The following is a 27222-nucleotide window of genomic DNA, read 5'->3' as shown; positions in this document are numbered from 1 at the left end:
ATGATGTCCCACATGTGATCGACTGGAGACAGATCTGGTGATCGAGCATGCCAACGCAAAAAGTCGACACTCTGTAGAGCACGTTGGGCTACAACAGTCGTACGTGGGCGAGCGTTATCCAGATGGAAAACAACCTCAGTTAAATTGGCTCGGAACTGTCCTTGTGTCACTTTGGTGCCAATCGCTCTCCAAATTGCTGCTGCAAATGCAGTACGTTGCGCCAGAGCCGTTGCCACGCTGTTGGAAGTGCCACGTGGCCGTCCCTATCCCAGTCTCCTTTTGACCGTACATTCTCATGACAACCGCTGCCGACAGTCATATATAGTGATTACATTCTTGACAATATTTTCTGGATTATCGCAGAAGGAACATCCAGCTTCTCTTAGCCCTATAACATCTCGTTCAAACTCAGTCAGGTCTTTGTCGCCTTGAAGGTATTCTTCATTGACATCAGCTCACCACGTCCAATCTCAAAGGTAACTAACCCTCGCAACCGTTACGGCGTGTATTGTATGGAAACCTGATTTGCATCTAGCGCCACTCTTATGCGAATCACGCCTACTAACTTTCGTTTATGTCGCACAAATACTTCTTGGCGCTGCGATTTTTTTTTTCCGTCAGTGTATTTTCTAACGTCATCTACCAACCTTCCACTCGATGGTCGTCCTTTTGGTCTTTTCGCATTTCGTTGATGCATCTACCACCCATTCACCTAATTACATGTCCCACCCATCTGAATTTCATTGTCACTACGAGCATAACTCAGTCTTCGTTGATGCATTTGTTTATTTTTCGTGTCTCTACTAGTAATTCCTAAAGGCATCTCTTCACTGTTCGCTGAGCAATATTAATTTTTAATTAAAAGTTCATAGCTCATTGTAAAAACTATGAACTGGTAATACACGCCAACTGTTAACTTTCTTTTCAGATGCATCGAAAGCTTAGTTTTGACATTCTTAATAAGTTTCACTAAATGCAACCAAGTGCGTTTTTATTCTTGTGTTTAATTCCTTTGTTATTCGTCGAGTTATGACTGTTTGTGACCAACTGTAATTAGTACCGAAAATTATAAAATGTAATGATTTCCGAACACACAGCGCAGTTGATCAAAGTTGCCGATTTGCGGTACTGTTCGTACACATAAATAACATAATCGTCATAAAGAAATTGTTTTAAATCAAACAATCTCTCATTCATTACACTTTCTGAACAAACCCTAAAAAATGAATCGGCTTGTATAGTGCAAAAAGATTCACACACCGTAGCACTAAATCGGGAAGAAACTGCAGAATTGCTTTAATATGAGTCCACAATTCACCCATCGGTTATCTGTAGCAGTTTCTATACTCCGGTTTAAAATATTTTGTGACCGACAGATTGCTGTTGCGGTAGGTAGTGTGTAGCCGGCGTACAGCCAGCCACGATTCACAAGGCGCTGCATGCACAGGCAACATAATGAGCACGCGGCGATCGAGAAAGAACGATTGAATGGCGGCTGGCCCTTACAGAAACGATGAAATGTCAATTACAAAATAATGTTAATCCGAGTATAATAGACCAACTTCAGCATAAGGATGGTCCCAACATCTGTAAACAGAATCAACATCATGTGTGAACGTATATACTGTATATAGAATCCGGTGCACCTTTATAATTAATCAACTTCCTAACAAACATCTGCATACATAATGCATTTTACCACTTTCTAATAATCAGCGCAATATCAGTTTGTTGGGAAGCTACAATAATCTGTTATTACTCTCACTCTTCCTTTTACTTCGCGTAAGAATCCGGTCTATTTGCAGATTTGGGAACATACTTACCCTTAAATTGGTTGTGATGTGTAACTGCGATTGACACTCCGTCAAGCATAAAATTAACAACAACTATGCACAATGATAAACAGATTCTATCGTTCTTTCACTATAAAGTCACCCAACACATGGGCGCCTGTCATCATTCGACAACATGAAACAACACTCGTTCGAAAAGAGATTCCAGTGATCAACCTTTAACGGCAATATCTTGTGACCATAAAAAGGTTCACACTGCTGAACAGAGAAGTGGCATTTCGAAAAAGAATAAGTTTGGTGGTGTAATAACTTGTTTTTGGACATTATGAAAATGTTTATGTACAAGTTTTGAATATATTAGGGAGCAGGAAAGAAAGTGATCCGATTTACAAAGAACGAAAGAACGGAGAGTAGTCTAAAAATCATATTTGCCCTCTCAAACAATTCCTTTCTCTTGTTCCCCAATTTTTTTACAGACCATTATGCATTTCCATATAATGCTGTACTCGAAGCGCATATTCTCAGAAATTTATTCTTCAAAATAAGACATACGTTTGATACTAGGAGACTTATTTGCGAGAGGAATGCTCTATTTTTCCTGTACTAGGATGCTTAATACTCAAGGTCTATGCCCGTCATGTGTAATTTTGCTTGCAAGGTAGCAGAAATCCTTCACTCGATACAATGGCTCGACCCCAATCATCATGCAAGGTTTAATGCAAATCTCATTTCTGCTTTTCCGCATTACTCTCGACTTTCTTTGGTTTATTCTCAGTCTATGGCTCTGAGCACTATGGGACTTAACATCTGTGGTCATCAGTCCCCTAGAACTTAGAACTAATTAAACCTACCTAACCTAAGGACATCACACACATCCATGCCCGAGGCAGGATTCGAACCTGCGATCGTAGCAGTCGCGCGGTTCCGGACCGAGCGCCTAGAACCGCTAGACCACCGCGGCCGGCATTCTCAGTCTATATTATGTCTTTATTAGACTGTTCATTCCATTTAGCAAGTCCTGCAATTCACCCTCGCAATTTCAAGGAATCTTGTTGTTATCCATTCACTTTGAATTTTAATCCCACTTCTGAAACTTCCTTTTATTTACCTAAAGTCTTCTTCGATGTCAGTTCGACAGTAACGAAGGAAGACTGTATCCCTACCTTAGACCCATTTTAATCCGAGCTCTCATTTCTTGGTCTTTCTTTCTTCCTGTTCCTTCTTGATGCTCGTTCATTACCGGCCTTTACCTAGAGCTAACACCTATTCTTCTGAGACTTTCGAACAAAGTTTCGCCATTTTACGTCAATATTTTTTCTATGTCGACAAATCATATGAAATTGTCTTAATTTTTCTTGTGTCGATCAATCGGACCATGCACGTTAACATGTTCCAAAAAGCCGCGCGTAAAATGCAATTTTTCAGGGGATCGTAGCGTATAAAACCACCATTTTTTCATAGGCAGTTCCTGGGAAAACACCGAAAACCATGATTTTTTGGATACCAAAAGGCCAGGCGAAGCGGCCGAGCGGTTCTAGGCACTACAGTCTGGAACAGCGCGACCGCTTCGGTCGCAGGTTCGAATCCTGCCTCGGGCATGGATGTGTGTGATGTCCTTAGGTTAGTCAGGTTTAAGTAGTTCTAAGTTCTAGGGGACTGATGACCTCAAAGTTAAGTCCCATAGTGCTCAGAGACATTTTTGATACCAAAAGTACCAATTGTGGTGACAGTCTTACCTTTACTTTTTTATTCAAAGTAAATCGTCAAATTTTTTACCTTATGTTCTTAAGATAATGTTCTAGGGGAATTTGGAAACCTTTTTCGATATTATTAACCATTACTGTGATTCCAAAGTTCAAAGTTATGCACGTAATATCCCATCTGAGATGTAACGGTAGTTGGGGTTATGGCAAGGCTTCTGAGGTCACCAAACTATGTTTTTAGAGTCGTCATTTTTTAACCAATAAAACTCTTACGTCGCGCTGCCTCTGTATAATTCGTGCTTCATGCCCGCGCAGGCTGTCTTGACCTGGAAATTATTCGATGGTGCCACTTGGCAGGTTAAGCACCTTACAAAAATTTATTTTGTTACACGAAATTCTTTGTACTTGGAAATCAAACGCCTCATTTTTTCGTATATTGAACGTGTAGCCTAAAAATGTTGTGTACATTTTCGTGTAAAATAAACCTGAGTTGAATGGGAGACGATTCCATATTATATAAGTACTTATTTGTTGTTTACATGTGTTAAAGTATGTAAAGCCGGCCGGTGTGTCCGTGCGGTTCTAAGCGCGTCAGTTTGGAACCGCGTGACCGCTACGGTCGCAGGTTCGAATCCTGCCTCGGGCATGGACGTGTGTGATACCCTTAGGTTAGTTACGTTTAAGTAGTTCTAAGTTCTAGGGGACTGATGACCTCAGTAGTTAAGTCCCATGGTGCTCAGAACCATTTGCACCATTTGAAAGTATATAAATAAACCGCGAAAACTTTACTGATTTTAGAATTCGTTTTACATAAGCAGCACACCTTGCTGCAACAGGGAACAGAAGGGAACCAGCAGAAAAATTCTCCTGGCGGAGAACAAAAAAGATGAAGTTGCTCGTCTTTAAAAGGCTCTTGGCTGGAATGTGGGGAACCAACTGTCTCAATCATCATTCCGCCTTCCTCACCAAAAATTTTGACAAATGAACCTATCTGCACTTTTTGACCTGAAATGGAGGTGGTCGGGGATAGTAGCAGTGGGAGCAAAAGGGCGAGAAGACATTACAAATGTAAGAGAGGACTGGAGACCACACATAGGTTTGTGGAGTCTGGAAACCCTGACCGGCGAACTTTAACATGAAAAAAATTTCCCGCTTTTCCCCATCCTCTGTCGCAACATACAGCAGTTTTCCAGCGTAGGGGTCAGTGCAAACTATTTCCAAGGACATGTGCGGAGAGGAGACAGTGGTGGCTGAAGAGAATGACAGCAGACTAATCAAGAAAGAAAGACATAGTTGTAACGGGAGAGAAAAGGAATGGGGCAAAGACAATGGCATTGGAACAGAGACACTGAAATTTGCAGAGGAGGAAACACTGGTAAGGAAGAGCGATAGGAAGGGATGACGACAGTAGCAGTGAAAGAGACCGATGCCAATGGGAGCAAAATGATACCGTGTGAAAGAGAGATATGTACAGTTGGTGGAAGTGAATGGGAGATGCTGACTATGAACGATTCCCTACAATCACATGCTGCTTAAAAGGCTTTAGAAAGTTGTGCGTTGAATTGAATGCCAAATATGTTCGCATGCCAATATTTTTGGTGAGGAATGAGGATTGAGGCAGCTAGTTCCCCATTTTACTGTCAGAATCTTTTAAAGAGAAGCATATTCGCCTTTTTTGTGCTCCGAAAGAAGCACTTGTCAGCTAGTTGAATTATTTTTGTTATCCAAGATTTTTGCACTGTTACCTACATCTGTATTTGTCCATCCAATTTATGTGATTGCCTTTTATATGTATGTCGTTTTTCAATTGAGCTGCCTAGTGGGGTCTTCCTAACAGCAGTATCTACAGCCTTAAGGAACTTTAAACGTACTTCATTATTCTTCAAAACCTCAGTATCTCACTTCTTTATACACCGATTTTTCCTGACTATTCTCTTCAACTTCAAGCTGTCCATCATCGCTAACCTTCGTCATCACAAAATCATCTGAGTCTATATCTGCTCTTTGGTAAGCCTTAAAATCCAAGATCTGATTTCGGACTCTGCCTCACCACACTGCAATCCAGCTGGTATCTTCCCAAGTCTCTTCTTTTGTGGTTCTTGAACAGTATATTTGTTATCACCAAATGAAATTTGCTGCAGAACTCAAGCAGTCTTTCTCCTCTCTCATTTCTACCACCAAATCCGCATTTTCACATAACTAGGTCATGTATTGATTCTCCTACAATCGCTCATATCTATTACATTTTCGCCTCCCTTTACATAATGAGTTACCTACTTAAAAGCCCTGATATACTCACTTTCTTCATCTTCTGCTTCTTATACCTGGACTAATGAACTATCGTACATAATCCTAGCACGAAAAACATGACTGAACCATCTCCTTACAACGATCCTGGGGTATTGCACGCCTGGGATATGCGTTGCTACCTGGCCGCCTCTATGCCCTTCTACGATCATCTGGCGTCCGGCAAATCCTGCACTTGTCGGTGAAGAGAACATGATGCCATTCAACCAGGGTCTCTTCCTACGATACTGGTGACAGTTATGTTGTAGTTCGTAATGGTTACCTTAGTGGCAAACTGATCGTGTGAAGACGGTTGCATATTAACCTCTCATTTGCCTACAAGAGGACAGCTCGCAGTTCTGTCGCATTCTCTTCGGGATTCCTAAGAGTCTTAATCTGTAATTAGCTGTCATCAGCTGATGCTATTGGCTACAGGCGACCATTGTGAGGCTGATTTTCAGTATTTTGTACCCCAAGATAGTGACTGCACGTTCGAATGACGTCGCTATGGAGTACGCCAATTCGCCAGGTACCTTCCAATCGAGACGATTCTTGCTGTAAAATGACAATGCGAGCACTGTCTACGATTGAAATGAGCCCTTAAGGCATGATAACATACTGAACAGTGTACACAAGCTCCGTGTCCCATTCACGCCCTCTGGTGGAACTATATTCATAATGCAGGTTTATTTTTACCAACATTACAGAGGCGGTAGAAAAAGATACTTGAGACTTAAAAAAAAAAGAAAAAAGACATGGACCATGAAAGTCAAGAGGGCCGTGCGAAAACTTTTTCTTGAGCATTTTAGCTGGCGTTCTTCGTCGACTGCATTCTGAATGATACAACTGCCTTACTGCCTTAGTGCTGGTAGTTTTCGTCTTCCATGATCAAATAAATGTTATATACATATTAAAATCTGTGCATAGCTGCACCTTAGCATTCGCCAGCTGGTCAACACGTACATTTCTTCATGTCGGAAACTGCCTACCGCTGCCATATTTCCTCAGTTGATCGAAATTATACTCTCTTTCTCAGTGAACCATGATAGTTGGGGCTATGAAATCGTCTTCCAGCTTGAAATCCCAGCTTACACGACCTAAATTACGTTCTTTATAGGCTGTCGACAACAAAAGTTCAAGAGTGCAAGGTAAGTACCAACTGATAGAAAATATTCGTGAACAATTTTGCACTGTGAAACTCACGTGCAGTGATGAGCTACCATGTTGTAATAAAATATCGCAGCGATATTGGCGAGAAACTGTGGGACATCAAAGAGTTGCTTCACATCTACATAGCTCATATCATTATTTCTGCAAAGAAAACAAGTTCTTGTCTGTCTGCTCTAAATTTCGAATCGGCAGTTGGTACTGATTTAAGCACACTATCCACCACATGAGACGCCTATTTCACTTTACTGTATTTAATTTACGAAAGGTTACAGAACTTACCTTGTACAATCCGACAGTAAATTATGAATAAAATCGTTTAATAACAAGTATTGAAAAACTAATTTAGAAAAGGTCAGCGATTGTCACAGAAACAGCCCGAACCTTGCCGAAGGTAGCATAGAACTTTCGTCAACACGACAGATTTGGTGTGATCATTTGTGTAATTTTGAGACGTAGTCAGCGTGAAATATCTATCGAATAATATCACGGTTAACTTGTTTTGAACTGCGAGGTGCAAAACAATATGAGCAATTTTTTTTTTGTTCTCTCCACTTGTGGTCTTTAGCGGGTTTACTTTTCACTGCAGTACCATAGCTTTGTTTCACAAATGCCATGATGACATACTACATAACTTTCATACGCAACGGTACATACACTATGTGATCAGAAGTATCCACACTCCTGGCTGAAAATGACTTACAAGTTCGTGGCGCCCTGCATCGGTAATGCTAGAATTCAATATCGTGTTGGCCCACCCTTAGTCTTGATGACAGCTTCCACTCTCTAAGGCACACGTTCAATCAGGTGCTGGAAGGTTTCTTGGGGAATGGCAGCCCATTCTTCACGGAGTGCTGCACTGAAGAGAGATATCGATGTCGGTCGGTGAGGCCTGGCACGAAGTCGGCGTTCCAAAACATTCCAACGGTATTCTATAGGATTCAGGTCACGACTGTTCGAAGGCCAGTCCATTACAGGGACCACTCCGCCACAGACCGTGCATTATGAACAGGTGCTCGATCGTGTTGAAAGATGTAATCGCCATCCCCGAATTGGTCTTCAACAGTTGGAAGCAAGAAGGTGCTTAAAACATCAATGTAGGCCTTTGCTGTGATAGTGCCACGCAAAACAACAAGGAGTGCAAGCCCTCTCCACGAAAAACACGAGCACACCATAATACCAGCGCCCCCAAATTTTACTGTTGGCACTACACACGCTGGCAGATAACGCTCACCGGGCATTCGCCATACCCACCGTGTTTCGTCAATCACACTACGCTTTTCCACTATTCAATCGTCCAATGTTTGCGCTCTTTACACCAAGCGAGGCGTCGTTTGGCATTTACCGGCGTGATGTCCGGTTTACGAGCAGTCGCTATACCATGAAATCCACGTTTTCTCACCTCCAGCCTGTCATAGTACTTGCAGTGGATCCTGATGCAGTTTGGAATTCCTGTGTAATGGTCTGGATAGATGTCTGCCTATTACACATTACGACCCTCTTCAACTGTCGGCGGTCTCTGTCAGTCAGCAGATGATGTCGGTCTGTACGCTTTTGTGCTGTAGGTGTCCGTCCACGTTTTCACTTCACTATCACATCGGCAGTGGACCTAGGCATGCTTAGGAGTGTGGAAATTTGTGGTAAGTTCTATGGGACCAAATTGCTGACGTCATCGGTCCCTAGGCTTACACACTACTTAATTTAACGTAACTAACTTACGATAAGGACAACACACACATCCATGCCCAAGGGAGGAGTCGAACCTCCGACGGGGAGAGCCGCGCGAACCGTGGCAAGGCGCCCTAGATCGCTAACGCGCGCGGATAGGAGGGTGGAAATCTCGCTTACGGACGTTTGACACAAGTGACACCCAATCACCTGGCCACGTTTGAAATCTGTGAATTCCGCGGAGCGCCCCATTCTGCTCACTCACGATGTCTAATGACTACAGAGCTCGCTGATATGGAGTACCTGGCAGTAGGTGGCAGCACAATGCACCTAATATGAAAAACGTTATGTTTTTGGGGGTGTCCGGATATTTTTATCACATAGTGTAGGTAATTAGTACAGCAGGCATAAATGTCATGATGTTTTGTGTTGATAACACACACACACACACACACACACACACACACACACTATATAAAACTACAAAACTTATAAATATGGAGATGTTAAACATGCATACTGCAATGAGTATTTGCAGCCACTTGTAACATTCTAAATATACCATCAGTGATAACATGTCTTTCATTATACTCTCACGTCTGTTTCAGCATAGTTGCAAACGGATTTTTAACGGATAGGAAACCAAATAATATGTCATGCAGTGTAAAGTTATAAAATAAAAAATGGCACACCTGGACATGGAATTGATTTCTTGAACCCTATTACTCTAGCGCAAAACTCTGGCTACTGCACTAACTGGGCAGTACTACTACACTCTACCGAATCATGATAGTTATGTGACTTTTGATTACAGTGTCACCAAACATATCTATACATGTTTCTCATATCATATAAGGCCTTCCCTCCTCAAATTCGTGTGATTCAAAGCTCTACATAGTATACGCAAAACGATTGGTTGCTACTCAAAGTGAAGACCTCCGAGCATCCTGCCTGTATTATCTCCAGAATGTTTCTGTTTGTGTTCTTCTACGGTTTACTTAGTTGGCATTGTTAAAAAATTACATGACTACAGCTGCGAGTTCAATCATCGGACGACTACCGCTTACGGTCACATAGATTTCGCTTCTTCGATAGCCATCTTTCTATCAAACAGTAATGACGCTTGAGGTCCATACCTCACAACGATCTTTCATAAAAGACTGAAATAACTGTGACTAACGAAACTTATCCTTCTGAATTTTCACCCAAACAGAAGCCGAAAGTTATGAGCACACGCAATAACCTTGAGCCATTTTCGTAGAAAATGGGTATGAAAAACTATCATCTATTACACTTTCCTGCTCCTACGCTGTGGTTCCTCTACAACTGCATAAATACGTGAAAAGAAAATATGCTAGAGCTATTTATCGTGTCTGTAACACCAAAACGATTTGTAATTATTTTGATGCACTGTGGATCAGATCATTTATCAATAAACAGGGAATAACTCAAACACCGATAATCGTAGTCCAATACTTACACAGAAGAAAATCTCTGTTTTGCATCACACATTATCCATCAGGGTTATATGAAAGCTGAGTGTGCTATTAGACTTAAAATTCTAGAGATGACTCATGGACCCCGGAGCTGCTGAGCTTCGCTTCTAAAGATGGCTGCCAGGAAACCGACGATGTATACTTACCCTTCAGTGTGAATAAATACGAAGAAACATGGTTCTTGCCTTTAATATTATCACATCTTGCTGAAAAATATGCTGTGACTAATACCTTGTAATTTAAACTCACATTTTAACCGTGTTTGCTTTTCAAATAAATGATTGTGGAAATATTGTGCTGCCTTGCGAAAACACCAATTCTTTAACATCCATACATGCTTCGGCGAACTTTCACAGTCATCAGTAAGTTCATTTTATTTCCTTAATACCACATATTGATATTTGTGCAGCTGTCTGCCATTTGCAGTACAGTTGATATTTTGCTCCAGTTTATCATTTTCTGTTTTTCCAAGTTTTTATGCTTCCATGAAAACTGAACTTCCTAACACGCACTGTATCACTGTTCTACGAGTTATTCACCTGGCGGAATATCTCGTAAATATTCACCTGGCGGCGTATGTCTTAAATGCTGACACTGCGTAAGAAAAAATGCCAAGCTGAAGCAAAGTATCAACGGTACTGCAAATGATAGACAGTTACATAAGCATCAACATGTGGCATGAAGAAAGTAATACGAATCCACAGATGATGATGAAATTCACCGAAATAAGCATCGGTATTAAAGAATTTGTGGGTGCTCAAAGCAGAACCATACTTTCATAATTATACATGCTGTGACTGTTTAACTGAACTTGAACAGTGTATCGTAAATTACTACATAGGGAAATCAAATTCTGAAAACAAAAACTCTGTGCTATTACAAGTCTGCAAGTGGTTTTCATTATTAAAACTAGTTTCTTGGTTTGATTCCTCATCATATCTATCAGTGACTGACCGGATGTACGGCGATATGTTCTGGTCGCAGACAATAAGTTCTTTGATTACATGTCACCAGCTGTCAACAGTGTGTAAGGCAATCCAGTACAGAAATCCAAGTAGACATTTTATGATCTGCTTCAGCTTGCTTGTCATTCTGAAATGTTACCTGTGTCAAATGCCTTGAAACACCATGGCCCATCGTGCAGATGCAGCCGGCTTAGTTGTCGGTCTACATGTTAATACAGTAGATTGGACAGGGGATGCAATACAGTGAAAATACTCTTAATCTTCATTTTTTTTTACTCACAGCCTTTCTTTCTTCAATAGTTTTATACACAATACGGCTATCCGGAGACACAGCCCTTGTTGGGTTCAATGGATATCTCTATGGGGCTGTCTGTCATCTAAAGTCCCAACAATTACAGGATAATTTTGTTGATCTATTGCTGCAATAAAATTCTTGTTGCCTTTTTCGAGAAGAATATGTTACTTAACAAATCCTTGCTCGTTAACTGTTGTCAGCACAGCTGGGAGTCCTCACCACGTTGCCAGTTAACAACCAATAAAATCACTGGTTGATGTGCAGTATTCACCTGAAAGCGATGAAGGCGTCGCCCTGCTCGCCGCCCACGATGTGCACGCCGCCCTCTGGGATGGACAGGCCGCGGAAGTACTGCCGGATGTCGAGAGCATTTGCCGACCATGGCAGGTTTTGTAGTCTTATGATGACACTCATCTTGGCGCCTCCTGCAAATGCGCATGCAAAAACCATGCAACTATTTTCACATACTAAAATTCTTTAAATTATATAGTTAATGCTGAACATGGCAAATGTATGAGTCGACGCACTCTCCTTGTTTTCTAAAACGAGGAACTAAGGCTTTCTATTTTTTTCTGTTTTTAGTCTTCATAACGATGAGAGACTATTGTGTCCCAAGTTTCTTCAACAGACAATCACAGTGGGATTATGTGGTTTTCAAATTATTGAAGTGTAAAGCGTAAGCTTTTCAAATTGTAACTACGGAAAATGTCGCGTGTAACGTTATGAATGTTAATTAAAATATTCGCCACTTGAACGAAGATGCGATGAAATGCAGAAAATCTGAATATCGCAGAATGCAGACGTATTGTATTTGGAAAAGTAATCTTTTTTCCACAATTCCAATTAAACTCTGTTAACACTGAATTCCCGTTATCACTCTGAACAGTATTACATTAGCCGTTAAATAATGCAGTCGAAGTATCGATGAAACTCTTTTCTTTCTCGTGTTTTTAATCTGGTGCCGTAGTGTATACCCAGTCAAAGTGTTAGTAACTCGCAGATGTTGTGAAAATTGGCACATTATCAATGTCTGTGCTGGAGTAACTAAGAAAGAAACTTAAAAGCTTACAAAAGTGCAGTTTCACTGTTGCCTGAAACGCCGTTCTGAGAAACAAACGAGGTGTTATCAAAAAGTACGGCGAATAATTTTATTAGAAACAAAGTAATAAGCTTACATGGAATTTCATTTAAATTACTCCAAAGCACTGTCCTGACCTAGCAATGTACTTATTCCAACGTTGAATGCATGAATGAAAGAATTCCTGGAAGGCTTCTATTGAAAGGGCGTTCAGCTGCTCTGTCGTGGCCCCCTAAAAGTCAGGAATGATGTCACAGCGTTTTCCTCTAAGTACGGTTTTAATTTTGGGGATGAGCCAGAAGTCGCATGGTGCCTAAGTAAGATGTGACAGACATGAATACTTTTTCTCGTCAAAAACTCGCGAATCAAAAGCGAGGTGTGACACGGCCGGTTGTCGTCTGAAGAAGATATCCACGGGTATATTTTTCAGGTTTCTTTCTTCATACATCGTTTCACAAACGTTGCAGTAAGCCCTTGTAAAATTCGGCGTTTAAAGTTGTTCCCCCGGAAACAAACCGATCGCACTACACCCTCAGTATCCAAAACAATTATCATGACTTTGATATTCGATTTTGACTGGCGCACCTTTTTAAGGTGAGGAGACTCACTGATTTTCCATTGCGAACTCTGAATTTTCATCTCATCTTCTAGATCCCAGTTTTATCTACAATTACAATTCTGGACATTAAATACGGATCTGGATGAAGGCGATCCTTCAATTTCGTGCAAACTGACACGATTTTCCTTCTGTTCAACACTCAAAAGCCTAGGAACAAATTCTGGAATCACGCGTCTCCTTTGCAAATTATCGGTTAAAATGCTTTGCACGAACCCGTACGAGATGCTAAGTTCTTCCGTAAACTCTAGAATAGAATTCACCTGTTTGAACAATTTTTGACACTTTTTGCACGTTTTCTTCTGTTTTTGATGTTAATGGACATCCCGAACGTTGCTTGCCTTCTAAAGACTCATTTCCGCTTGTAAATCGCTCATGCCACTCGTAAACAGTCTTCAGTGTTACACATTATCCCCATACATCAATTTCAATATTTTATGAGTTTCTTTGGTACCTTTTTGCCTCTTGAAACAGAACATAATGCTCTCAACGTTGTTCGAAACACATGATGCACGACAGATTCGCTAAACACAACCTCATCTCTGAACGCTGACTGCCATGTTAGAAAGTGTTCCAACTTGACGCTGCCTGTCTCCACGGATCAGGCTATCGGACATATCACATCAGATGGTTGTAGCGTCAGCAGTTGCTGCCTTAAAAAAGTTCACCCACCCTATTTTTTGTTCGTATCTCGTAAGTGTGTGATATTCTTGTGTAAAGCAAAATGTTCTGTAAACCTGTGTCGACAGCCTACACGTCGAGCGGCAAGATTAGAAAGGGACAAGTCATATCCAACTTCGTAAGCCTGTCTAAAGATCATTAAGTTGTAATAATACTCATCAACGCAAAGCTTTTTACTGGCACATTAACACCCAAATCTCCAGATGTCAGACACTCAGATCGGTACCAAACGTGGTATGTTGATTGAGTATGAATCAAAACACCGATTTAGTTCGTCATATGTGCTGTCGTCCAGTAGAACATGTGTAAACGATAATTAAAAGTATCATCAAAGCTACGGAGCACAGGAAAAGCGTATCTTCAAGTAATTGTATTGTAGATATCGCGTGGGTGTGATGATAGAGCGTTCCGTCCTCGTAGCAAAGGTCCCGCGTTCAAATTCCACTGATAACTTCTTTTAACTGTTTACTCGTGAAACTGTTATAGGGGAGAACATTTTCCTGACATGTAAAATAATTTTACAGAGCTTGTAGCAATGTTCATTTGGCAGTCTGCCTTCGCTTTAGTAGTTGAACGCTACGTACTTACTGCTGATCTTTTTATTTTGTTTATTATTAATTATTATTACTACTAGTATAAATGTACTCTATAAGTTTACTACTTTCTAAGAAACGAAGCGAAAGCATACTGCCAAGAGAACATTGCTGTGAACTCCAACGGCTCTTTTACATGTCATAAATATGTTGTCCCATGGAACACTTTCACGCATAATACAGTAAACAAATTTGTCGTCATTGTTGTTTCAACCCGGGATCCTTGATTTGAGGAGCTAAGGCTCTAGCAGCTTCCCCACGGAAGAAACATGTGCTGCTTACTCTCAGTTATGCTTTTGATGTGCTCCGTTGTTCTGGATGTCTTTTTATTAAGGTTTACGCTCGTTCGGCTAGACGACAGACATAGTACGAACTAAATGGGAGTTTCGGTTGATACTCTATCGACATACAATGTTTGGTACCGATCTGAGGGACTTAACATCTGGAGGTTTGGGTTTAAGTAACACAGTGAACATCCTCAAGTGTTAGATGTTGATTTGGAGGGGCAGAAGTGGCTGTGCTCTGTTAAGGTGTCACGTACTCGTTCAGTATACCGACATGGTGCAATCTTGCGCAAATCGTGGGACAATCAGCCTACTGTGATATCAATTCATTCACATACTTCAGGCACAAACTCCTTTTTTCAGAGCTTACATAATATTCGTTGGTCACGATAGTGGATACATGGTATAACTGGACCTATGGTCAATTTTCTGTCAAATGTGCGTTTAGGTATTTCTTTTCTAGACTCGGGCCACATACCTGAAGGTTCTCATTTTTTGATGGAATCTACGGAACACTGTACATTACGAACCTTACACGACAAATAAAAGAATTCATTGATGTCCGTGGGACCCACCTCCCTGAATCAGCTTCTTCTATTTTGTCGCCATTATATTAGTGACGTATTTGTTAATTTCCTGAAGAGTATAGGGAAAGTAGTTTTAATGGTATTCATGTGATCAAGCTGTATTTTCTGAAGAAATTTCATTTATAGTAACACAGTAACAAAGTTGCATGGCGGAAAACTGCTGGGTGCAAGAAAGGAAATCTGCTTCTGGAAGTAGCTTTTATCCTGTCTTATCTAATCTCTTCTTACAGACTTCATAACACAGTGTAAGTAATGTGCCTCAATACCTACAATTATTTTACATCTATAAAGAGTAACAGATTTTCTAAAAGAAATAAAATTTCAAACTTTTTGTTTCATATTTCTAGTAATTAATTTCAAGTACCCGTAAATCTAGTTACGTTTGATTACTCTCTAGTAATGGAAACACATTGAAATGTTTACCCACTCGATGCACAATGTTACTCTTCCGCTATGTGATGGACTTGCTTTGGTTTTAACAAACTTTTACAATTTTCATCGTGTTCTGGTTTTTATTTAGTTTCTTTTTTACCTCGGCACCGTCTTCTGTTTTCCTAAAAAGGAACTGTTGCTAGTGTTATTCCCAGATTTCCCCATTTCTGTAAAATACGGTAGTATACTTCCACTGGTTACCAGTATATATATTTTTTTGATTTCATGTGAACTGATAGTACAGTACATATACATTGTTGACCGACACATAATTAAAACGAAAATATCGTCTCGGCTGTGTGTCCCGATTCGTGATTTCCGATCAGAAAGGACTCAGTTCATAGAAACAGAGGGTAAGTCATTTTGTGAAACCGAAATTATACTTCGGGTTCCCCCAAGGAAGTGTTATCGGCTCTCTGCTGTTCTTATCTAATCAATTCAAGAGAGAATATAAGCAAAGCAGCCCTCTTACAAGGAAATGATCCACTCCAACATGTCCTGAATTTATTTTAGACATGATGAATACATCGCAAAACAGGCGCTGTCAAAATGGTAGCTGAAAGTTGTTGAAAAGGCTGTAAGTTACTCATTTGCGTGCAACAGCGGTTCCTGTTTACGCTCGCGCACTCTACTCCATCTCCGCTAGGGCTACTTTTCTCCATCCGTACGGCGGCGCCCAACGAAATACGCCATTAAAAACATACTTGCAAGATGTCTTGGCAGCTAAAATTTTGACTCAGTGCCTTAGGTTGGTTGTATTCGTTCCATGGAAAAAATTAGGACGGATTATGAAATGTCAGATTGGATCTCTCTCTTGTATTGTTGGGGGATTTTGCTGTCGTTTACCGTGTAAAGCCTTCAGGAGATCAAAACTAATTCAGAAATGATGTAGACAATACAGGATTTAATGGGTATTAGTGCAAAATTTTTTATATGTACGAAATGATACTGCCGTGCCTGTGTTATTCTGAATAAGAGGAAAAGTTCTTTTGGACATGCATGCATGGTTTCTAATGCCAACCCGGTACAAATTTTCATTGTCGTCATTCCTTTCTACAGCTGAGGGTTGTCCATACTCAAAATTACGAATACATTTAATGTATTTTCATACGTGATACCTTAAAACGTACGGACATCAGTGTGTTGGTTGTTTTTTCTCTGCGTCGAACAGTCTTCCAATAAAGACATCAGAAATTTTACGACCTGATGTTTTCTGCACGGTCGTAACTGCACTGGACTACGCCTGTCAGTCTAGAGTCACCATTTTCCGTCCACACTTCAACACCCGACCTGCTGCTCAGAGGAAAATGGGGATTAATGGCTTGCTTTTGCCACAGGTACACAGGTGCTACCCAACCTAAAAACATACCACACCTAACAGCAATAATTGTTAGCCTGCAAATGAAATAAATACTGATGTACTGCTGTTCAGTACACTGTCCTCAGTCACCACTAAAAATATCTGCGAACCTTCAGTGTGCTGGAATAGATGTGGATCAGCAACTTCTGTTAATCAGTAAAATGGTATTTACGAAAATGTGGAAACGAGTAGTTACAGCGAATATGGATAACTCATTTGTATGCGTTGTAACTGTTCGTTTGCACATTTTTGACATGGTTTTTATGCTTTTGGAAATACCATTTTTTACTATGTTCCGATGATTTGAAAATAGGTCTCGGTCCGAAAACAGTCATCGAGTGAATAAAAAAAGTGAAATTTGCAACTTTCGACTGGTTTTCGTTGTGCTGAAAAATATCTGTGCTTATACCCGTTACGTCGTGCACATCTGCACGGTGCGAAAACTGGTTACTGACCCTGTCACGTCCTCCAAATGACTAATACGTATGTTGACACAACAAACCTCATTTAAAGATAGTCGATTCAGTTGAACACAAAGTGACTAGAATTACAAACAATTTAAACTGGAAAATACACGGAAAATGTTTTGGGGAAGGCGAACCAAAGGCTGTGTTAGATTGGCAGAAAACGTAGAAGATGCAACAAAGGTACTAAAGAGACTGCCTACGTCACGCCAGTCCATCCTCGTTTGGAGTATCGCTGCGCTGTGTGTTTACACGACAGGGTTGATGGGGGACATTACAAAAGTTAAAATACAGTCAGTTCGTGTTTAATTGTCACTAAATAAGGGACGAATAAGATTAGCAAGTTGGATTGTCAGTCATTAAAGCAATGGCCTTTTGAGTTGAGGGAAAATCATTCCACGAAATTACAATAACCAACTTGCTCCTCTGAATAGCAAACTTTTTTGTTTCCTCCCACCAGCTAATGGTGAAAAAACTAATGTGACAAAATAAGAGAAATCAGTGCTCGCCTGGAAAGATGTACGTGTTCATTTTTCCCGCGTGCTATTTGAGAGTGGAACGTTAAGAGACGTCCGAAACGGTTCTATGACCCCTCTTCGAAGCACTTAAATGTGAACTGTTGAATAAAGATGTAGACGGCGGACCTGGCATCTTTTAAAAGTTCCCATTGTTGTCAATGTGTAGGCCTTCTGAAACATACTGTTTGGGCTGCCATTTCGTGCCACAGATTAACGACACCTTTTTTTTCGATAAAACGCTCTATTCCGAACGGTGCATAGGCTAGGTAAGTTGCGAAATCCGTTTCTACTTACAATTCACGTCACTCGACTTCCAACGCACACACAGTGGTTTATGCAGAATGGAATCCGCCCACACGCGGCTAAAACTGTTCTCGGCTTTCTGGGCGAAACGTCTGGTGAAAAGGGTGCTGTCTCACCATTTTCCTATGCGTCTCCACTGTGGTCAAATTTGGCCACTTCACAGACTCGACATCAACTCCTGTAAATAATTGTCTGTGGGGATATAACAAGAAATTTTACGTCAGCATCCTCCAGATCTAATGGAACTAAAAGCGTCCGCACTATGGAAGTGTACAACACAATGGACAAGGATTTGTACCAGTAAGTAGTGCGGAATATGAGTACAAAATGGCGAATAGAGCACGTTCTCCACTGACATCACTTCTCTGTACGTTTGTGACTATATTTATGTAGTTCGTAATGTTGTGTGTCATAGTATGCAAATACGTGTATCAATGATTCAACGTCCTCCACGCCACTCTGTATTTGACAAATTTCACAGCACAAAATTGCCATACGGATCGATCAATTATGCTGATTCTCCAACAAATTAAGTATGTCAGATTGTTTCTGCCTATCATGCAGCTATGAATTATCCTGTTTATTGAAATAAAATGATGGCTGGCATTATTGGCCGGGCGCTGTTTGGCCTGGTGCAAGTAATTCTACTTTATGCCAGTTCGGCGACTTGCGCGTCTTTGTGATAAAGATGAACACGAAAACGTACATCCATTCCCCGGGCGAAGGAAATTAATGGTGCGTGAAGTTCAGATCTCAAATGTCAAGCAAACAGCGCAGTTCGCGCGACTCTCAAAAATTCTCGAGAAAATCGATTTTGAAGTTTTTCCAACGACTTTAAGATCGATTTTGCGGCAGTCAGCACGGCGCTGTGGCAGAGTATTTGCCCGACGGCGCTGTTTCGTTTCTCGGCCATAGTAAATTTTTAAACGAAGATGCATGATCTACGTGCACATCCGTGAAAAGAAAAAGACCAACATGAAAAAAAAAAATAGTTTGTAAGGTTTTTCTTCAACTGAAACAAATTATATCAACAATCTTTAGTAGAAAATCGGTATTAAGAATCTATATTTGCAATGGAAACTGGATTTTTGGTTATCATACGTAATTACAAATAAAAAAACGTGCATTTTTCGTAAAAATAAACATCAGATGTGTTAATTAGCATATAATGGACGAAATTTATATTTATACTGAACTGAAAGAAAAAAGTAACGAAAAAATAATGACTGAAACGAGACTCAAACTAGCGATAACCAGTCTGGAGTACATCTGATTTTTTTCACCTTAACGCATTTTACGATTCACGGAAATATTCGAACATCTTTGTTCAAAAATTTGCGTTGGCCGGGAATCGAACCAATACCGCGCACTTTGTAGACGTGCATTTCACCACACACCCACACTGTCTGTCGAAATACCTACCTTACTTTACGGTACTATTTAGATACTCGGAAACTTCAAAAAGTGGATTTTCTTGAGAATTTTTGAAAGGTACATTGTGGAACAGATATTCGAGTTCTGAACTTCACCTACCATAAACAAGAAAAACTATAAAAATCAGATTGCTGGGTGGTCTCCTTGTAAGTGAAATCTCGTTGCGTCGATCACGTCTTGATCAGCATTAATTCACCTGCGTTATCATTTCATTGTTGGCGCTCCAAACATCTGTGAACTCTGATAATGTGCTGCAGATACAATCATGATGAGACATAGGAAGATATACTGTAATACAATACATGAGCAAAATAATAGAATTTTCTGACGTACTCATCGTTTATAGCTACCGAGTTATATCGCCGACTTATTTTGATGGTACTACGTACTTCTTCGTGTGGAGGTGGGAACAGACTCCGAAGAGAACCTCGTCGACATAATATGCGTGAACTTACCAAATAGTAAAGAGTAGAAAACCCACACTACCACACACAAGTGGATTATCAGCACTCTTGGTCTGTCAACATGCGGTGCAGGTTCTTCAAGAATCACATTATATATCCCAGTTTTATTCATGAGACTCTAAATAGCTATTATATGTAGATCTTAACATATATATACTTTGCCGTTATTAAAAGACACCCCACTAGACATAGGGGAATCCAAACAGAACCAACAGGACGGATGTTCCGCGCCCGTTCCGCACAAATAATTATAACTCTTTAATAACTTCTGCAGATTGTTGGATTTCATTTCGTTAGGGAAACATAAAACGGCCTCCAAGTCATCGGGATTAACATCTGAAGGATTTTATCTGTGAGGAAAATTAAAACGTGACGTCTACAAGGAAAAATCGACAGTTCTCGAAGGCGTGAAATGCCGTAAACACGAGCCTCTGCTGTGATTAATCCAGACGAAGTTCAATGGGCAGTATTGTCTTTCCGGAATCGCTTTATAGTACGCATCAGTGCTAACAGTCAACAATCTGACCACTTCATGCTATTGCCATAAAATTAAAGACAAGAACCACATCTGAGTTATGTGTTTTCTTAAATATGACACAGCGAGACACACGTTTGTGGGACCTTTCTCCTGACGGCGGAACAGTGGTTTGTGGTTCTGTTATCTGCGACCATTCGACGTGAAAAAATGCATAGTAGTATCGTGGATAAAATACACTGAAGCGCCAAAGAAACTGGTATAGGCATGCGTAATCAAATACAGGCAGAATAAGGCGCTTAGGTCGGCAAAGCCTATATAAGGCAACAAGTGTATGACGCAGTTGTTGGATGGCTTACTGCAGCTACAATGGCAGATTATCAAGATTTAAGTGAGTTTGAACCTGGTATTACAGGCGGCGCACCATCGATGGGACATCGTCTCTGAGGTACCGATGAAGTGGGGATTTCCTCGTACGGCCATTTCACGAGTGTACCCCGGATATCTGGAATTCGGTAAAACATCAGATCCCCGACATCGATGCGGCCAGACAAGATCCCGCAAGAACGGAACCAACGACGACTGAAGAGAATCGTTCAACGTGATAGAAGTGCAACCCTTCCGCAAATTGCAGCAGATTTCAATGCTGGGTCATCAAGAAGTGTCAGCGTGAGAACCATTCACCGACACATCATCGATATAGGCTTTCTGAGCCGAAGGGGGGGGGGGGGGGGCTCGTGTACCCTTGATGACTGCATGACACAAAATTCAACACCGACATTGGACTGTTGATGACTGGAAACATGTTGCCTGTTCGGACGAGTCTCGTTTCAAATTGTTTCGAGCGGATGGACGTGTACGGGTATGGAGACGACCTCATGAATCTATGGACTCAGCATGTCAGCACGGGATTGTTCAAGCTGGTGGAGGCACTGCCATGATGTGGCGCGTGTGCTGTTGGAGTGATAATGGGACCACTGATACGTCTAGATACGACTCTTGACAGGTAACACGTACGTAAGCATCCTGTCTGATCACCTGCATCCATTCATGTCCATTGTGCATTCCTAAAGACTTTCGCAATTCCAGCAGGACAATGCGACATCCCACATGTCCAGTATTGCTAAAGAGGTTAAAGGAAGGCGCTTCTGAGTTTAAACACATCCGCTGGCCACGACACTCCCCAGATGTGAACATTAATGAGCATATATGGGTTGCCTTGCAACGAGCTTTCTCCGCCCCCTCGTACTCTTTCGGATTTATGGACAGCCTGCAGAATTCATGGTGTCAGTTTCCTCCAGCACTAATTCAGGCATTAGTCGAGTCCATACCACGTCATATTGCGGCCCTTCTGCGTTCTCGCGCGGGCCCTACACGATATAAGGCATGTGTACCAAAACCAAAATGGCCTTGCTGTTCTGGTACTGCGAACGGCTGAAAGCAAGGGGAAACTACAGCCGTAATTACTTCCGAGGGCATGCAGCTTTACTGTATGATTAAATGATGATGGCGTCCTCTTGGGTAAAATATTCCGGAGGTAAAATAGTCCCCCATTCGGATCTCCGGGCGGGGACTACTCAAAAGGACGTTGTTATCAGGAGAAAGAAAACTGGCGTTCTACGGATCGGAGCGTGGACTGTCAGATCCCTTAATCGGGCAGGTAGGTTAGAAAATTTAAAAAGGGAAATGGATAGGTTAAAGTTAGATATAGTGGGAATTAGTGAAGTTCGGTGGCAGGAGGAACAAGACTTTTGGTCAGGTGAATACATGGTTACAAACACAAAATCAAATAGGGGTAATGCAGGAGTAGGTTTAATAATGAATAAAAAAATAGGAGTACGGGTAAGCTACTACAAACAGCATAGTGAACGTATTATTGTGGCAAAGATAGACATGAAGCCCACGCCTACTACAGTAGTACAAGTTTATATGCCAACTTGCTCTGCAGATGACGAAGAAATTGATGAAATGTATGATGAGATAAAAGAAATCATTCAGGTAGTGAAGGGAGATGAAAATTTAATAGTCATGGGTGACTGGAATTCAAGTGTAAGAAAAGGGAGAGAAGGAAACATAGTAGGTGAATATGGATTGGGGCTAAGAAATGAAAGAGGAAGCCGCATGCTAGAATTTTGCGCAGAGCTTAACTTAATCATAGCTAACACTTGGTTTAAGAATCATGAAAGAAGGTTGTATACATGGAAGAACCCTGGAGATACTAAAAGGTATCAGATAGATTATACACTCCTGGAAATGGAAAAAAGAACACATTGACACCGGTGTGTCAGACCCACCATACTTGCTCCGGACACTGCGATAGGGCTGTACAAGCAATGATCACACGCACGGCACAGCGGACACACCAGGAACCGCGGTGTTGGCCGTCGAATGGCGCTAGCTGCGCAGCATTTGTGCACCGCCGCCGTCAGTGTCAGCCAGTTTGCCGTGGCATACGGAGCTCCATCGCAGTCTTTAACACTGCTAGCATGCCGCGACAGCGTGGACGTGAACCGTATGTGCAGTTGACGGACTTTGAGCGAGGGTGTATAGTGGGCATGCGGGAGGCCGGGTGGACGTACCGCCGAATTGCTCAACACGTGGGGCGTGAGGTCTCCACAGTACATCGATGTTGTCGCCAGTGGTCGGCGGAAGGTGCACGTGCCCGTCGACCTGGGACCGGACCGCAGCGACGCACGGATGCACGCCAAGACCGTAGGATCCTACGCAGTGCCGTAGGGGACCGCACCGCCACTTCCCAGCAAATTAGGGACACTGTTGCTCCTGGGGTATCGGCGAGGACCATTCGCAACCGTCTCCATGAAGCTGGGCTACGGTCCCGCACACCGTTAGGCCGTCTTCCGCTCACGCCCCAACATCGTGCAGCCCGCCTCCAGTGGTGTCGCGACAGGCGTGAATGGAGGGACGAATGGAGACGTGTCGTCTTCAGCGATGAGAGTCGCTTCTGCCTTGGTGCCAATGATGGTCGTATGCGTGTTTGGCGCCGTGCAGGTGAGCGCCACAATCAGGACTGCATACGACCGAGGCACACAGGGCCAACACCCGGCATCATGGTGTGGGGAGCGATCTCCTACACTGGCCGTGCACCACTGGTGATCGTCGAGGGAACACTGGATAGTGCACGGTACATCCAAACCGTCATCGAACCCATCGTTCTACCATTTCTAGACCGGCAAGGGAACTTGCTGTTCCAACAGAACAATGCACGTCCGCATGTATGCCGTGCCACCCAACGTGCTCTAGAAGGTGTAAGTCAACTACCCTGGCCAGCAAGATCTCCGGATCTGTCCCCCATTGAGCATGTTTGGGACTGGATGAAGCGTCGTCTCACGCGGTCTGCACGTCCAGCACGAACGCTGGTCCAACTGAGGCGCCAGGTGGAAATGGCATGGCAAGCCGTTCCACAGGACCACATCCAGCATCTCTACGATCGTCTCCATGGGATAATAGCAGCCTGCATTGCTGCGAAAGGTGGATACACACTGTACTAGGGCCGACATTGTGCATGCTCTGTTGCCTGTGTCTATGTGCCTGTGGTTCTGTCAGTGTGATCATGTAATGTATCTGACCCCAGGAATGTCTCAATAAAGTTTCCCCTTCCTAGGACAATGAATTCACGGTGTTCTTATTTCAATTTCCAGGAGTGTATAATGGTAAGACAGAGATTTAAGGACCAGGTTTTAAATTTTAAGACATTTCCAGGGGCAGATGTGGACACTGACCACAATCTATTGGTTATGAAATGTAGATTAAAACTGAAGAAACTGCAAAAAGGTGGGAATTTAAGGAAATGGGACCTGGATAAACTGAAAGAACCAGAGGTTGACAAGAGTTTCGGGGAGAGCATAAGGGAACAATTGATAGGAATGGGGGAAAGAAATACAGTAGAAGAAGAATGGGTAGCTTTGAGGGATGAAATAACGAAGGCAGCAGAGGGTCAAATAGGTAAAAAGACGAGGGCTAGTAGAGAGCCTTGGGTAACTGAAGAAATATTGAATTTAATTGATGAAAGGAGAAAATATAAAAATGCAGTAAATGAAGCAGGCAAAAAGGAATAAAAACGTCTCAAAAATGATAGCGACAGGCAGTGCAAAATGGCTAAGCAGGGATGGCTAGAGGACAGATGCTAGGATGTAAAAGCATATATCGCTAGGGATAAGATAGATACTGGCTACAGAAAAATTTAGAGACCTTTGAAGAAAGGAGAACCACCTGTATGAATATCAAGAGCTCAGATGGAAAACCAATCCTAAGCAAAGAAGGGATAGCAGAAAGGTGAAAGAAGTATACAGAGGATCCATACAAGGGCGATGTACTTGAGGACAATATTATGGAAATGGAAGAGGATGCAGATGAAGATGAAATGGGAGATACGAAACTGCGTGAAGAGTTTGACAGAGCACTGAAAGACATGAGTCGAAACAAGGCCCCAGGAGTAGACAACATTCCATTAGAACTACTGACAGCCTTGGGAGAGCCAGTCCTGACAAAACTCTACCATCTGGTGAGCAAGATGTATGAGACAGGCGAAATACCCTCAGACTTCAAGAAGAATATAATAATTCCAATCCCAAACAAAGCAGGTGTTGACAGATGTGAAAATTACCGAACTATTAGTTTAATAAGTCACAGCTGCAAAATACTAACGCGAATTCTTTACAGACGAATGGAAAAACTGATAGAAGCTGGCCTCGGGGAAGATCAGTTTGGATTCCGTAGAAATGTTGGAACACGTGAGGCAGTACTGACCCTACGACTTATGTTAGAAAAAAGATTAAGGAAAGGCAAACCTACGTTTCTAGCATTTATAGACTTAGAGAAAGCTTTTGACTGGAATACTCTCTTTCAAATTCTAAAGGTGGCAGGGGTAAAATACAGGGAGCGAAAGGCTATTTACAATTTGTACAGAAAGCAGATGGCAGTTATAGGAGTCGAGGGGCATGAAAGGGAAGCAGTGGTCGGGAAGGGAGTGAGACAGGGTTGTAGCCTCTCCCCGATGTTATTCAATTTGTATTTGAGCAAGCAATAAAGGAAACAAAAGAAAAGTTCGGAGTAGGTATTAAAATCCATGGAGAAGAAATAAAAACTTTGAGGTTCGCCGATGACATTGTAATTCTGTAAGAGACAGCAAAGGACTTGTGAGAGCAGTTGAGCGAAATGGACAGTGTCTTGAAAGGAGGGTATAAGATGAACATCAACAAAAGCAAAACGAGGATAATGGAATGAAGTCGAATCAAGTCGGGTGATGCTGAGGGAATTAGATTAGGAAATGAGACACTTAAAGTGGTAAAGGAGTTTTGCTATTTGGGGGACAAAATAACTGATGATGGTCGAAGTAGAGAGGGTATAAAATGTAGACTGTCAATGGCAAGGAAAGCGTTTCTGAAGAAGAGAAATTTGGTTACATCGAGTATCGATTTAAATGTCAGGAAACCGTTTCTGAAAGTATTTGTATGGAGTGTAGCCACGTATGGAAGTGAAACGTGGACGATAAATAGTTTAGACAAGAAGAGAATAGAAGTTTTCGAAATGTGGTGCTACAGAGGAATGCTGAAGATTATATGGGTAGATCACATAACTAATGAGGAGGTATTGAATAGAATTGGGGAGAAGAGGAGCTTGTGGCACAACGTGACTAAAAGAAGGGATCGGTTGGTAGGACATGTTCTGAGACATCGAGGGATCACAAATTTAGTATTGGAGAGCAGCGTCAAGGGTAAAAATCATAGAGGGAGGCCAAGAGATGAATACACTAAGCAGATTCAGAAGGATGTAGGTCGCAGTAGGTACTGGGAGATGAAGTTTGCACAGGATGGAGTAGCATGGAAAGCTGCATCAAACCAGTCTCAGGACTGAAGACCACAACAACAAACAATTTATTTGGCTCTTCAGTGTAGTTTAGCATGAAAAATATGTAAAATTACTTTCTACGTCCAATACGGTAGAGACAAGAACCTCGCATATCATGCACCATTCCAAAATGTTACCCTTTGCAGAAAACGTTGTCTATATGAAGTGAAAAATTCTACTCGCAAATCGTCTATTTATGGCAAAGTAAGGTCCCAGTTTCAAGCCAGAAAACTAAAGCTACCTGTAGACAACTTCAGTATCTCTAACCTACCTGTCATTTGAAAAACTGCCAAGCTGTCACTAGAGGAAGTCAATTCTGAAGATGATGCTCTACAAATTACACGAATAAACCACTATAAGATCGATCTAATTCGGGTCAACAAACACAGCTTTCATTTATGGAAAGTGAAGAGTAATGGAAAACACTGTAAATATAAGCAACAGTTTCAGGGCAGAAGGTTGGACCAATAAATGTGCTAACAGTGATTAACGTTTGAATTTTTAGTATTACTGACAGTCTGACATGGATACACGACTATTCTTCATAACTAAACATTTCCCTGACAGTAGGTGATAAACTTTACCATAATAATCTGCCCGCCATAGACCTGTTCGTATAGCTTTACTAGCTAGCTAGCTTTCAAGGCTGGTGGTGAGCCAGATCGAATATGATTTTTAGGCGACTTCTCACA

The 27222-nt window shown here is 41.7% G+C and overlaps 1 protein-coding gene across 3 annotated transcripts in view; it reads right to left on the bottom strand.

The window, feature by feature from the left end:
- Positions 1 to 27222, bottom strand: part of LOC124795529 (RNA-binding protein 12-like) — a 110675-nt gene that overhangs the window by 24402 nt on the left and 59051 nt on the right. For all 3 annotated transcript variants that reach the window (XM_047259599.1, XM_047259601.1, XM_047259600.1), the window contains exon 3: positions 11645 to 11798. In XM_047259599.1, coding sequence (XP_047115555.1) covers positions 11645 to 11787 — 143 coding nt within the window. In that variant the 5' untranslated portion in view covers positions 11788 to 11798. The remainder of the gene's footprint in view (positions 1 to 11644; positions 11799 to 27222) is intronic.

The sequence above is a fragment of the Schistocerca piceifrons genome, chromosome 4 (genome assembly GCF_021461385.2).
Source record: "Schistocerca piceifrons isolate TAMUIC-IGC-003096 chromosome 4, iqSchPice1.1, whole genome shotgun sequence".
Taxonomy (NCBI): Eukaryota; Metazoa; Arthropoda; class Insecta; order Orthoptera; family Acrididae; genus Schistocerca; species Schistocerca piceifrons.
The sequence above is the reverse complement of the archived record's forward strand: the minus strand, read 5'-3'. Positions and strand labels throughout refer to the sequence as shown.